Here is a 13,212-nt window from a genome sequence, read left to right as displayed (position 1 = left end):
TCGCAAGTCTAGCCTCCATAGGACTCTACTAGAGTGTATTTATGACTTTTTTTTTTTTCACAGGAATTATTACCCTGAGTCAAAAATCATATGCACATATTGGAACTTTACTATAACTTTTTTATTTATAGAAGTATCTATTCTTCACAAGACACTTCATAGTCATTGGCATAATTCATTTATTTCTTTATTTCTGATATTATGTTTACTGTAATATGAATATGAAATCAAGAACTTGTATTTTTCTTCATAGCTCAGTTAAAATTTACTTAAGATCAAAATCATTCGTCTCATCCTTAGTTCATCAATCAATTAAATTAATATTTAACTTTTTGCATTCTAACAGAAACATTCTGGATCATAAAAACTTGAAATTAACAGTGATTCATCGTTTCAGACTGTAAACACTACTGCATATAAAACACAAGGGACCAATAGCACACTATACTCTATGCGCCTCTTTTACCGCACTACCTTTGCCATTATTAGATGGACACATTGTGTTAAACTGGTACCACAAGGAAGATTAGTGGATTAACAATGTAGGCTGAAAGCCAAGAGCACAAATCAACACTCCTGTAGATATAGGAAATCTAACAGCTTTCTACAGCTTTTTTTGGTTATTAATTTTCCAGTATTTTTAATGACCAAGCAGACAGAGCAGCACATGAGAACTGGGAACACACTTCCTCATTAAGAGGGTTTTGTCTCCAGTCGAAGGTATATACAAGCTTTTGCACTGCTGGTAAATCTGACAGAACACTGAAACCACAGCTGAAGAAATACTTATTCCAAGACATAATGCAGTGTCAGCAAAAGCTTTTAGCTATGATTAGTGTTATTTTAAAATTACCTAGAATTGCTTTTCTGCCCAAAGAGTACACACTGCTTGCTCTCCTTTCCAGACATACTTGGTGCCAAATCTGGTTTTGAATCCTTTCATAGGAAAGCTTGTCAGACATCTAAGTCACATTGCTAGAAAAATATTTGCAGTTAGAAGTCAACTTCAAAGACTTCTGGTAAAAAATACAAAGAAAAACCAAGAAAAAAAAAGTATTAGACGTAAACCTCTCTGAAGTTTTATACTGACTGCCAGTGTTAGTCAAAGACTAACATACAGCAGATCTTTAAATTTTAATTGCAGTTTCAATTTTCCAATTAGAGAGTTTTAATAGTTACAGTACAAATCAAAAATCAGAAATGGAGGACTAAGCTGAATTTTTGAAAAGTATCCTATTTCTTGTGTGTAAGAATTTCTAAACACTGAACTGTGGCAGACAAAAAATATATTCATCACACAAAAAAATATGGGTACCAAGAGACCAAGTGAGGATGGTATTGCAAATTAATACAAAATACAGCAGAAACAATAAAATATAATAATTTTACGTTAGGGATTACTATTTCCGGGCATTTCAAGAAATGTTTTTATTTACATTTCCAGAGATATTACAACCCAAAGTTACACTAGGAATTCATACAAAGCAGGATAAAATATTAAATGTTACATAAATACAGGAAAATGACAACAAAATTTATCATTCAACACAGTTATGTTAAATCAAAAACTGGTTTTAATCATTAAAATTGTAATTATCTCAAAAGATAATTTGATAAGATACCTGTCTGTTACTTACCAACCATAAAATAAATAAATTAATTTAAAAAACCTCTCAAAGAGTCAAAGGTAACTAAGATTTATACCTGTAAGGAAAGGTTGGTATTTCTGATCTGCTTACTCAAGGGATCCAGTTCCTTAGATTGCAATAGTCATTCAGAATAGCAGCATTATTTCAATTCTTTAAAAAGTATTGAAGAAAGTCATTTAACTTATTATGCAATTTTTCACTTTCCTGTTTATGAATGAGGGAAATATCAATGAGATTCCACATGATACAGAGTAACTTATACAGTACTGAGGTTCTGCTTAATTTATTTATAGAAAACAGTAAAAAAAAAAAAAAAAATCCAAATGTCAAGTAACATAGGCCGTTGGTATAAATCATACAGACAATAATTAGATTGAAAGATAGTGCTAGTGACTTGTGTTTAGACTAGAGGTAAGCGAGTCACTCCTTGACAATCCCAAATTCAACAGAATTGAATTGAGGTTTATAGAGAGGAAAGCATGATCTGGATTTGTAGTCCTGTGTAGTTCTTGGATCATTTGGTGAAGAGCGAACAATTCAAACATCTTCTTATTGCTCCTGCAAAAGATTTTACATAAAATAACGATCAATTGAAAATTGAGCGGTTTCATTTAAACACTAAAGATTCTACAAAAAATTATTTCTTTAATGAAGAAAAATGTGCATTGCATTGGCAATTTCATATAATTCCTCTATGTTGCATATAATGTCTCTAAGCAGGTTACCAACGTATAGTGAGAAAAATCTTGGCAAAAATCACCAATACCTATAATTTCACTTAAGTAAGTGATATTTACATGTAGTATAATGAAAGCTCAAGGAAAGGCTACAACAGGGTTTCACTAATGTGAAATAAGATTCCAGAAATAATAAATTAAAAATTTTAAATAATTAGGATTTCAGAGCAAATTTTACTTTCATTATATTTCCAATGTAAGTTATGATATATATTAGATTATTTTACAGGAAATCATTTTTTTTCCCCTAGAGTATAACTTTGTTCCAAATAAAGTCAAATAAAAACCTCAGTTTCGTCAACAACTTTAAGTCTAATATAAAAAATGGCTGTTTAGATACCTGCTTTTATAAATGAAACAACCCTATTAAATAATGCACCAATGGAGCTCAGCAGCACATTACGACTGATACGATGAAGACCTTTGTTACAATGAACTAATAACTAGTAAGCAATGGGACCATATTTTGTAAAGATTAACGTTCCCAAAAGGGCTTAAAATGGCTCAAGACTTAAAATTTTGTTTTTGAAGGAAATTAAAATTGATGAAACTTGAATGCAAGTCACTGATGAGGCTAAATTTTCAAAGGAGATTATTACCAACTACCCAAGTAAAACTGAAGGTCAAGGGGGAAGAAAAGAAGGGTTCTCTTCTAAGCATTCATGTCATCCGCATATATAAGGAATATTTCCTCTTCAGGTTAGTTGGTTTTTGTTTTGTTTTGTGTTTTTTATTTTTGTATTCTGTAAATTGAACCGGATTTATAAGCAAATTGAGAGTCTTGTCTTGCATATCTGTGACACAAACAGTTTAAATTTAACTGCTAACAGAGAAAGTCCAGCATAGACTGGTAGAGCAAATAAACAGCAGAACAGAGATGAGTTTTTGAAAAAGGAAAAAGATAAAGATCCCCAAGTTTGCTGATCTAATAATTACTAACAGAATAACAGTACTAATGGATTACTTTATTCTGGAGAGTTTTTGCAGTATAACACAGAGCTTTTCCAAAACCTGAATATCTAGCTTAGAACTTCGAAGCAATACTGAGCAAGTATGGAAGAAGGATTCGTTACTGCAGGCTTCCAGGAAAGGCTGTAAGGAACCTGTAAAAGAAAATAATTTAAAAACTTTGTCACAGAGCTCTGTGCAGGGAAAAGTAAAACAGCTATCAATACCTTTAGAGGGCTTTAAATGCCTCATGTTGTGCAACTATTAGAACAATGAAATAGTTCAGTTTATGCTGGGCATGTGATGCAAAACTCAGCTAAAACTAGGAACTGAAAAAATACAAATTCCTAAGAGTTCTGACATTACCAACCCTTGTATTAAAAAAAGGCCTATTCCCTTGAGAATAAAGCAATAGAGGAAACAGAACAATTTTAAACTCAAATAAAAATTCTTATCTTGAACATGTTTATTCAATGCTCATTTATCATCATTCTTTCCTTTTGATCATGTGAGGGGAACATTAAGCCGTGCAAAAAGACTCACAAGGATATATTTTAAGCTGCTGCAAATCACATGGACAGGCACAGTACCTGTAGAAGCTAATGTGATGCCTGACAACCTTTCATTATCAAAATACCATCACTGTACTCTGTTTCAAGACAGACAAAATAACAATTGAAAGGTAAAAGTAAGAGCTGGATAAGAACACTTAAATACCAACAAAACTCCCTTAAAACAGTGGACGAATTTTTAAGTCACATTGTATAATATTTCCCTCTATTTTGTTCTCCAAAATCTAATCACTTCAGAATAAGGTTAAATCTGTTCCCTCGTGATCTCATTCTTTGTTCTGATGTTACAACTTAATTTATAGCAAAAACATGAAAGAAAATAAGTAACAACTGATTTTTTTTTAATGAATAGTCTTTCATATAGCATAGTGCATTTGCATTAGAAGAATAGAGGTGTGAAAAAATATTCTAATGTTTACATAATGTTAAATATATTTAATATGTTACACTTAATAAGTAAGTGCAATATGCAAATTTCAGCATAAATCAATAAACACAGACGTTAATAAAATTCTTCGTACATGCGCTGAATACTGCAATTTATAAAAAGGATGACAAGATGCTTTTATCAGTTCAAAGGGGACTGGATGTACCTTTTAGTCAAAATTTTCCCTTTCCTTGTCCAAGGACATACAATGTATTAAATATAACAAGTAGCCTTGGAGTGAATTCAAGGTTTAAATTTATTTCAGGAGGCTTACTGATACAAAATCAGAAAAATGCTACAGAAAACTGTTTGGCATAAGTCTTTAAAAAAAAAAAAAATCAACTTGGCCATTAAAGTCAGCTTGACAGCCTAAACAACTCATTTTCTCAGAGCTGGGCATATATTACTGAATATTCAACAAGGACTCAGTAATTCCTAGAACTTAGTGTGAGGAAGAAGATCTTTCAAAACTTGTATTTTTTGCAAAACACCACCATACAAATATACAAACATACACCAACAAATGACTCAATGTTGCCCTACCCTCCCTGATGCTGAGTACATCTTACCATGCATTATACTACACAGTGAAGTCAATGAAGTCATCTGTGGGCCTTTGCTGGTTTACACCATCAGATGAAGAGACTGAGAAACAGCAAATGCCTTTAGCACAGATCAGAGAAGTTATGGCTACGTGGAATCTTTCCTCTCTTTTCAGTGGAGGTGCTTTTGGCAGAATTGACTTAAAAGGCTGGATTCAATAGGCAGAATCCACAAAATATGTAACGGAATGTGTGGATGGAAACTATACAGATGCAGGATAATAAGACTTTGGTAGCAAGCGGCCAACCTTGCAGCAATAAAAAGCAAGATGACAACTGATGTACTATGAAGTTTGGAAAAGGGAGGCAGATATTTTGTGGTTTACACAGCTGTTCTTTACCCAAAGCAACACAAAAGAATAATTATTTCAAGAGACATTAACTGTCAAGGCAATAAATGGTTATAAATTGATTTATTTTTCTGTTTACTTCTACTTCCATGTTTCTTGCATTCTTTCTTGTTCTTTCATGTTCAATCCACCTATGGTTTTATACATATTCTCCTCTCACTTTTAGTACTATTTCCAGTTACAATTTGCTGTCTCAAAATTGTAACAGTAATAAATATAAAACCAGAATGAAAGTAAAGTAGAAACATGAGCAGTAATCAGTAAAAATGTATTAAAATTGATAAGTATGTATATGTTTTTATTATCTGTCAGGAAAGACACCATTTCTCGTTTTATTTTAGCTTATGGTCTTCAGTTAAGGATAGAATGCTCTAACTGAAGTGATCTATTAAGTGCCATTGGCAGCTGCTAAGACAAGAAAAACATCATGGACATTGAAATAGTGAGCTACGACTGCATTTCTATAGATCTGCAGATACCGCAATACATTAAAAGCAAATGAATCGAAGATTGGAAGTTACAGGAGAATTCCTAAAAGGAACAAAGAAAAGGGCACAGCCTCCTTAAGATGAATAATAAGGTTCATGCTGAAGAAATACATTTTATACGTGTGCATAAATATTTATATAAAATAAAGATATATGAAGAAACCATTTACCAGATGTATTTGAAATGACCTGAAAATTCCTTTTTATCAAATATCACAAGGGACCAGTAGAATGCTGATTTTACAAGAACAAACAAACAAACAAAAAAGATGAGAAGGATATATTCTCTAAGGAAAATTTAACTTGGGAATGGGGAATTATTCTAATGTACAACTTCAATAGGTAAAAGAACTGAACAAATCTGTTAGGAATCCAATAAGAGAAGTCACTGTTGACTGCATTCTGTCCTTGGCATGTATAAACACAGTCCTCAGGATATAGTTACTCAGGGCATACCACTGTTAATATTTCTTTTTAATGTTTCTCTACTTTCTCTGCAGAAGGTATTATTTTTCAGAAACTGTGATGTCAAAAACTCAGGCCTATGTATTAATTACAGCAAGCAGAAAATCCTGAGATAGGTTCACAGTATGTGCTAAATTTAGTGGTACATGACTGACATACACTCAAGATTCAGCACTCTTTATTGAGCCTCTGCTCTCTATGGGAGAACTCTGAAGTTACTAAATACATACAGCAGTGTATTAAACCTGGAAAAATAATTAACCAAGAGTTCGCTTCTTGTACAATGGTATCATGCCCTAGTGCGTCTCACTTGTTAAAATCCATGAGAAGAGGCGAAAAAACTACAAACAGAAACAGCAAATAAGCAAAGCCCAATGAATACAATCCTACCATCTAGGAGCACTTCATATCAAAACATTTCCATCACTTAAGAGTGTTTGAAGTAAAAATTTCTATACAGATAGCAAAAAGAGACAATCTTCTCCAAGGCAAGAAAAACCAAGGACTAAAAATTATGTTGTCACTCACGAACTACAACTTTATAGAAATTCTTCTGCAATTTGCTAGAGTTCCTACAAAAGACTGCCTATTCCCAAGAAACAGAAATAGTCCTATCAATCTGCATGGCACCACTGGTGAAGTCCGTTTTAACAACAAAAACTTGAACAGTATCTCATACTTACCAGAGATGTTTATCAGAAAGGTAAGAAGTGAAAAGTGTAAATAAATGTGTGAGAACACTGACATTCAAGAAGTAAATTGTGAAGAAAGGTTTTTTCTTCTTTCTATTGCCTGTTGAAACAACAAATAGCTTTAGAAACCTCTCATTTAACATGACTTCTGACTCAGCTGAACTAATGATTCATCAGAGATCTGAAGGTAACAAGACTGCTGGGTTGAAGAGGGTGGTCCTACAGTTCATTCCTTATAAATACCCTTAAAGAGCCATAAAATGCTTTACATTTCTTTTCTGCAGGGGTAAACAAATACCATATTCAGCTTGCCCTGGACATTTCTGTGCTGCCTTGCTCTTACTGGTTCCTTAAAAATATTTAATTAAAAAAAAAAAAAACAAAAACATATATATGCTCTAACAATGTTCTGACTGTGATGTTTACAAACCAACATAAGATATGCATTAGTTTTAAGACAGAAGGATTTTTAATATAAAACAGAAGAGCCAAAGTGGAAATAATTTCTGAAGTTTTGCAAAGTTCAATTATGTGAAAGCAAACTGATAAAGGCACACACATTTAAATGGACTTTTTGCACACTGCTTATATATTCACTTCAGATAAGCTTTTGCAGAATATATTCTAAGTAATCAGAAAATATACAAACCAAGGATATAATTTAAATGCATGTCTAGCTGACAAACTAAAAAGAATATAAGATTCACATTTTAAAATATTTTGGTGGTTTAGATATGCACAGATTTTGTTTTTATTAACTATTTAAAAAAAAAAAGGGAAACCATCCTGACAATTTGGCACAATTTAAAATAATCTGCAAAAGTCTCCACTGGTATTCTTAAAAATTGCAGCATGTTATAGTTGCATTAGCTTAACTTGATTGGTAGACTGCAATGAACAATGAGCAATTTATCACTGTTGACAGAATTAATCTGAAATTTACCTTCAAAGTATATCAGTCACTCACAGCATAAAACCTCACCAGCTAGAGTTATCCGGAAAATTCTGCTTTATACCTAAAGCTATGCCACCTCAGAAAATGAAGACTGTCAGGGATGCCAACTTTGAAGTTTGTGTTTTAACAAATTAACGATTACACTTTTGCCTCATTTGTAATTGCATGAGGATCTGCTGGAAGAACAGAGAAGATGTGACAGCAATGCAAGTGAGTGACACGGCACTGTCTACTCCTGTGGAAAAGTTAACGAACGCAGAAGTTAACTAACAATGCACCACAGCAGAAACACTTAAAATGAAACAGTAATAAAACTTACATGTTGCTAATAAACAATTAGTCTACAAAACAGTCACCTGTGACATTTAAACCATTTGCTGAATTGAACTTTTTCTCCTGTAATCAGCAGCCCTGGCTGTTAAGTGCCAGTGATTAAAGCACAGTGGAGATAGGGCAAGATTCCAGTCAGCATAAGGCACCTCAAGTGTCAATGCCTGCATGGGTGATCCTGAGTTAAGAAAACCCAAGTGGCAATTTCAGCTGGTCACTCAGCTGAAATATGTGCTGACCTCAGTAATCTGAGTTGCTCTTCAGTTTCCTAGGATGCACAAGACATTCATGCAGACATGAGACAGGATGTATGGGAGACCAATGTCATTCTCAAATGGCACCCACAAAAAATTGTAATAGAAAAGGTTAAAAACCTCGCAGGAATACTTGCATCACAAGAGATGCTTGAAAAGATGCGTATAAGGAAAAAAAAAAAGGTCAGAAAAGAAAGCTATGCCTTGGAGGTCAGAAACCATCTTTATAATAAAAAAGATAGTATGAAAAGTCAAGTCAGACCTCATTAAGGGAAAAAAAAAAAGTTCTCCCAGCTATTTAAGTACATACAGAACAAAAAAAGAGGTAGTGAGGTCATCTGTGGTCAGCATAAGAAAGATGGGATAGAAGCTAATGCTATTTTAGTCCTCTGGGTGGGCATTTTGGCTAATATGCTGATTTTCAGGAGAGAGTTCTGTCTTAACAAAAGGGACCAAAAAAAAAGCCCCCAAAACTTGTAATTCCAAAAGAGTCCTTTACTCGGGGACACCAGAACAGATGTCAGGATTCTGAAACAAACATTGCCTCAATTTTATGACAAGAAGAGTTAAACAATTACTGCTAACAAGTCAGGAAGCAGCACTTTCTGAAGAGAGAACAGCCAATGCAATATATATACACACACGTGTGCTAGATTTGCACAATAAAAAGGCCATCTGAACACGTGCCCTTCAGTAAGACTCTAAAGATAGTTTCAGGAACTAAAGGAGGCAAATAAAAAGTGAAATAAAGTATACTACAAGTTTAGCTATAAGTATGTGTATAGGAGTTATAGGTACATTCTGTCAGGGTAGTCAGATACTTTTGTTTGGTAAATAAAAGACACAGCAGTTATAATGTGGCCAGACTTCAATATCATTTGATAAAGCAACACATGTGATATCATATTGGAGAATGTGGGGGTTAGTAGAAGGACTGGAAGGTGTGTAGTGTAAAGAATTGGCTAAAAGCAAAGAAAAACATTTTGCCTTGAAAAGTGAACTTTAGTTTTAAATACTGATTTTTGCTTATTTAGTGTATTAATTAATGACTGTGGCATGAAAACAGGAGTAGTCTAATGAAGCTCCATAATGCAACCGCACGTTTAGAAGGCAACAGTTATAAAATACATGAAAAACAGAATCATCTTACCTGCTAGAATAGCAGAAGCGTAAAGACAATACACTAAGAAACCACAAACATTTCCCCTGGAAAATCACTGATTAAAAACATCAGAGGATGAAAACTTTTGGTGTGCTAATTGAACTCAGTATGTCTATGAGGTAACCATTAAAGACTGATTATAATAAGGCCTGAGAGAGAGAAAAACACCATTTTACAAATAACCTAGATAGCATTATAAATTCAAGCTATGCACTATTATGGGTTACTCCGTTCAAGAAACCAGAAAAAGCGTAATGAGCTACTGGAATCACTGAAGGAATCACAACTCTTACAGAGGACATATAAAAGAGCTTTGTTCCAACACTTTGGAATCATAGAATGGTTTGGGTTGGAAGAGATCTTAAAGATCATCTAGTTCCAACCCCCCTGCCATGCGCAGGGACACCTTCCACTAGACCAGGTTGCTCAAACCCCATCCAACCTGTCCTCAAACACTTCTAGGGATGAGGCATCTACTAACTCTCTGGGCAACCTTGTGCCAGTGCCTCACCACCTTCATTGTGAAAAATTTCTTCCTTATATCTAATCTAAATCTACCCTCTTTCAGTTTAAAACCACGACCCCTTGTCCTATTAATGCATGCCCTGGTAAAAAGTCCCTCTCCAGCTTTCCTGTAGGCCCCCTTCAGGTGCTGGCAGGCTGCAATAAGGTCTCCCCTCAGCCTTCTCTTCTCCAGGCTGAACAACCCCAACTTTCCCAGCCTGTCTCACAGGAGAGGTGCCCCATCCCTCAGATCACCTCCTCTGGACCCGTTCCAACAGGTCCATGTCTTTCCTGTGCTGAGGGCTCCAGAGCTGGACACAGGACTCCAGGTGGGGTCTCACTGGAGCAGAGTAGAGGGGCAGAATCCCCTCCCTTGACCTGCTGGCCATGCTGCTTTTGATGCAGCCCAGGATACTTTTTCTGTCAGAGCTCGCCTGCCTTATTTCCCCTGCTCCCATATTTCCAACTCCTGTAATAACCACCTCATAACTAAGCACAGTATTTCGAACACAATGACAAACTCAAATAATGAATTCTTTACATAAATAAACCTAACCTGGCATGACCTGTAATTCTGTAACATCAGAATTGCAAGTAAGCAGGTAAATAAAGTCTGAACTCTGACAATGCATAGATGTTACTCAAACTGCACAAATTGTACTACTTCCAAAAAAAGCCTTTCTTTATGAAATTATTTCAATTATGACATTGCTCTAAATTCACCTTGAAAGTTACAGAGAAAAGTACTCTGCTAGTCAAATATAAAATTAAAAAATGTGTATTAAAAATAAATCATACTTTGTTTTCAATTAAGTCATTTTACAGAAAGCTAGAAAACTGTAAACTACTTATAAAAAATGCAATTTTAGTAAATAAGAGCAAACAAGATCCTATTTGAATAAACTTTACTGTTCTAAAGATTTCATAAATTAAATTGACTTGAAAAGGGATGCGTATAACCAAGTACTGATATAAACAACTCTTTTTTACATCAAATACTTTAAAAAAATTAGCATTCACATCCACCCTCAAAATGGTATGCCACTTACGAAGTCCAGTATTACCCTGAATGAACAGTGAAGCTTTACTTACAAAGTATCTACTTGGCTCTACATATATTTAATGGTCCCTTTCCTGTCTTACTTTGGAGTGGGCAAGACAGAGGTCCAAAATTCAGAATGGCTAAGCATTACACAACTGTTACTAGAACAAGAAGAAAATAATGACAAGAACTTTTTTTCTTATTAGAGAAAAGGCTACTATTACTTCAGTAGAAATCAAATGACATTATTCCCTTTACTGCATTAATTTTTAAAACCTGTAAACATGTATCTCATCAAAATCAAAGTATTGAAACTAAGCTTGCAATTAATTAACAAAAATGTGTTCAAATTTCTGGTGTACTTGCTTACTTTCAGCAAGTATACAGGTTGATCCTAACATTTATCATAGGCTGCATTTAAGAGAGTTAAAGATACTTATCTGTGGTTAAAATATTAAACTAAAACATCTATTAATCCAACATAATTATTCACAGTTGTCAGAAGAATGAATAAAAAATTACAAAGGTAAGACAGGATAATAGAGGAAGGATTTCCTTTTAAATGGTTTGTATTTCAATGTATATCTCACATAAGCTGTTAAATCATTCCTTTCGCTATAGCTTCAAACACAGTTCCTCAGGATAATTTCACATCTGCCTTTCACACAGATGAGTGGGAATCCTACCTTAGCACGGTATTTACAGACTTGACATTTTTACCGTTTTGGTACTGTGGAATAAGCTCATTTGAAAAGTTTCAATCCTGCAAACAGACACCAGTAAAGATAATGTGCTGAAAAATACAGTTAAATTTTAATCTGTTTAAGCATACAAGCATTTTTTCCTCCATATCTTCACTGCTTGTAGTCTTTAAAGTCTCAAAATGCTAAGACTCAAGAAAAAAAAAGAAGTGGGTTTGGGTTTCCTTGACAGATTCTATCCGTTGACTTTTTAGAAGTCCCTGTAGAACAGTGTGAATGGTGGAATACCTAGCACTGGTTATAGAAGCATTCCAGCTCAAAGGAGGAGGAGTGTGCATATAGGCAGTTAACGTAAAAAGATTGTCTCTGTAGTAAGAGGGTGTGATTATTTGCATGTAAACTGAGTCTTTTTATCTCCACTGGCTTAATTAACTTCTCTATGAGATGAGTAAATCTGGACACAGACTTGATTATCCATGACTATATTTTCTTTAAAAAAAAAATTAGAAGTAAGATTCAGTGAATGTGTAAATACAGCTCACTTTTGCAGTTACTAAAAATCTTAAGTGATGTTAATATGGTTAAGAAATCATACTTAAGCCCTACCAGAATGTTCCTTAACTTATAATAAGCACGAGAGAGTCATTTAGAGTTTTTTTTCCAACGTGCACTCATCTCAATTTGTGAATAAGCACGTTATAATGCAAAATATTCTCTCTGTAAAACAGAGGTAAGCTTGAAGACAAAGTAAACATAAGCTTTATTTAAAGCAAAGGCCAGTGCTTTGTAATGTCTAAGAACAAGTAAGTTTTGATTTCCTTGTATGAACATAAGGTTGGGAGAAGGGAACCTACTAATCTACATGACAGAAGTAGATCACTGCAGAACGAATTTAAGATGTATGCTGTCTTTGTGTAAAAGTGCAAAGGGTGAAACTGAGACAGGCAGCTCTGCTAATAGCAGATCTCAAATCAAACATGAATCAGCCTACAGTTCAACAGTGATATTTTTGATAGGTGACTATAAACTTACCACACCCTTTGGAAGCCCTTTAACTGATTCACAACTTAAAAACAACACAGTAAGCTGCGTGAGGAGCAAGAAGACAGGAACAACAGTATTCAATGAGATTGTATGAGACAAGTATTCAACTACAGGGTGATTCGATACTAATAATGTGACGTTCTTCAACACCCACAGAACAAATTTTCTTGCTGAGATCATGCTACTTATTACTAGATTGTTTCCAGAAAACATTTCATTCCAGGAATTCTCTTGAACAGTGTGTTGCAACTACTGTCCTAGAAAAAAGATCTGCTGAGAAAAGAAATTTG

General features: G+C 34.3%; 1 protein-coding gene across 1 annotated transcript in view; it reads right to left on the bottom strand.

The window, feature by feature from the left end:
- Positions 1-1,158: 1,158 nt before the first annotated feature.
- CCDC138 (coiled-coil domain containing 138) overlaps positions 1,159-13,212 on the bottom strand; it is a gene marked incomplete at its 5' end in the record, with an annotated part of 40,166 nt that continues 28,112 nt past the window's right edge. Inside the window, 2 exons of the mRNA XM_082011164.1 lie at positions 1,159-2,207; positions 3,351-3,489. Coding sequence (XP_081867290.1) covers positions 2,036-2,207; positions 3,351-3,489 — 311 coding nt within the window. The 3' untranslated portion in view covers positions 1,159-2,035. The remainder of the gene's footprint in view (positions 2,208-3,350; positions 3,490-13,212) is intronic.

The sequence above is a fragment of the Phaethon aethereus genome, assembly GCF_964289735.1.
Source record: "Phaethon aethereus genome assembly, chromosome: 1".
Taxonomy (NCBI): Eukaryota; Metazoa; Chordata; class Aves; order Phaethontiformes; family Phaethontidae; genus Phaethon; species Phaethon aethereus.
Note: the sequence above shows the minus strand (reverse complement) of the source record. Positions and strands in the feature narration are given on the sequence as shown.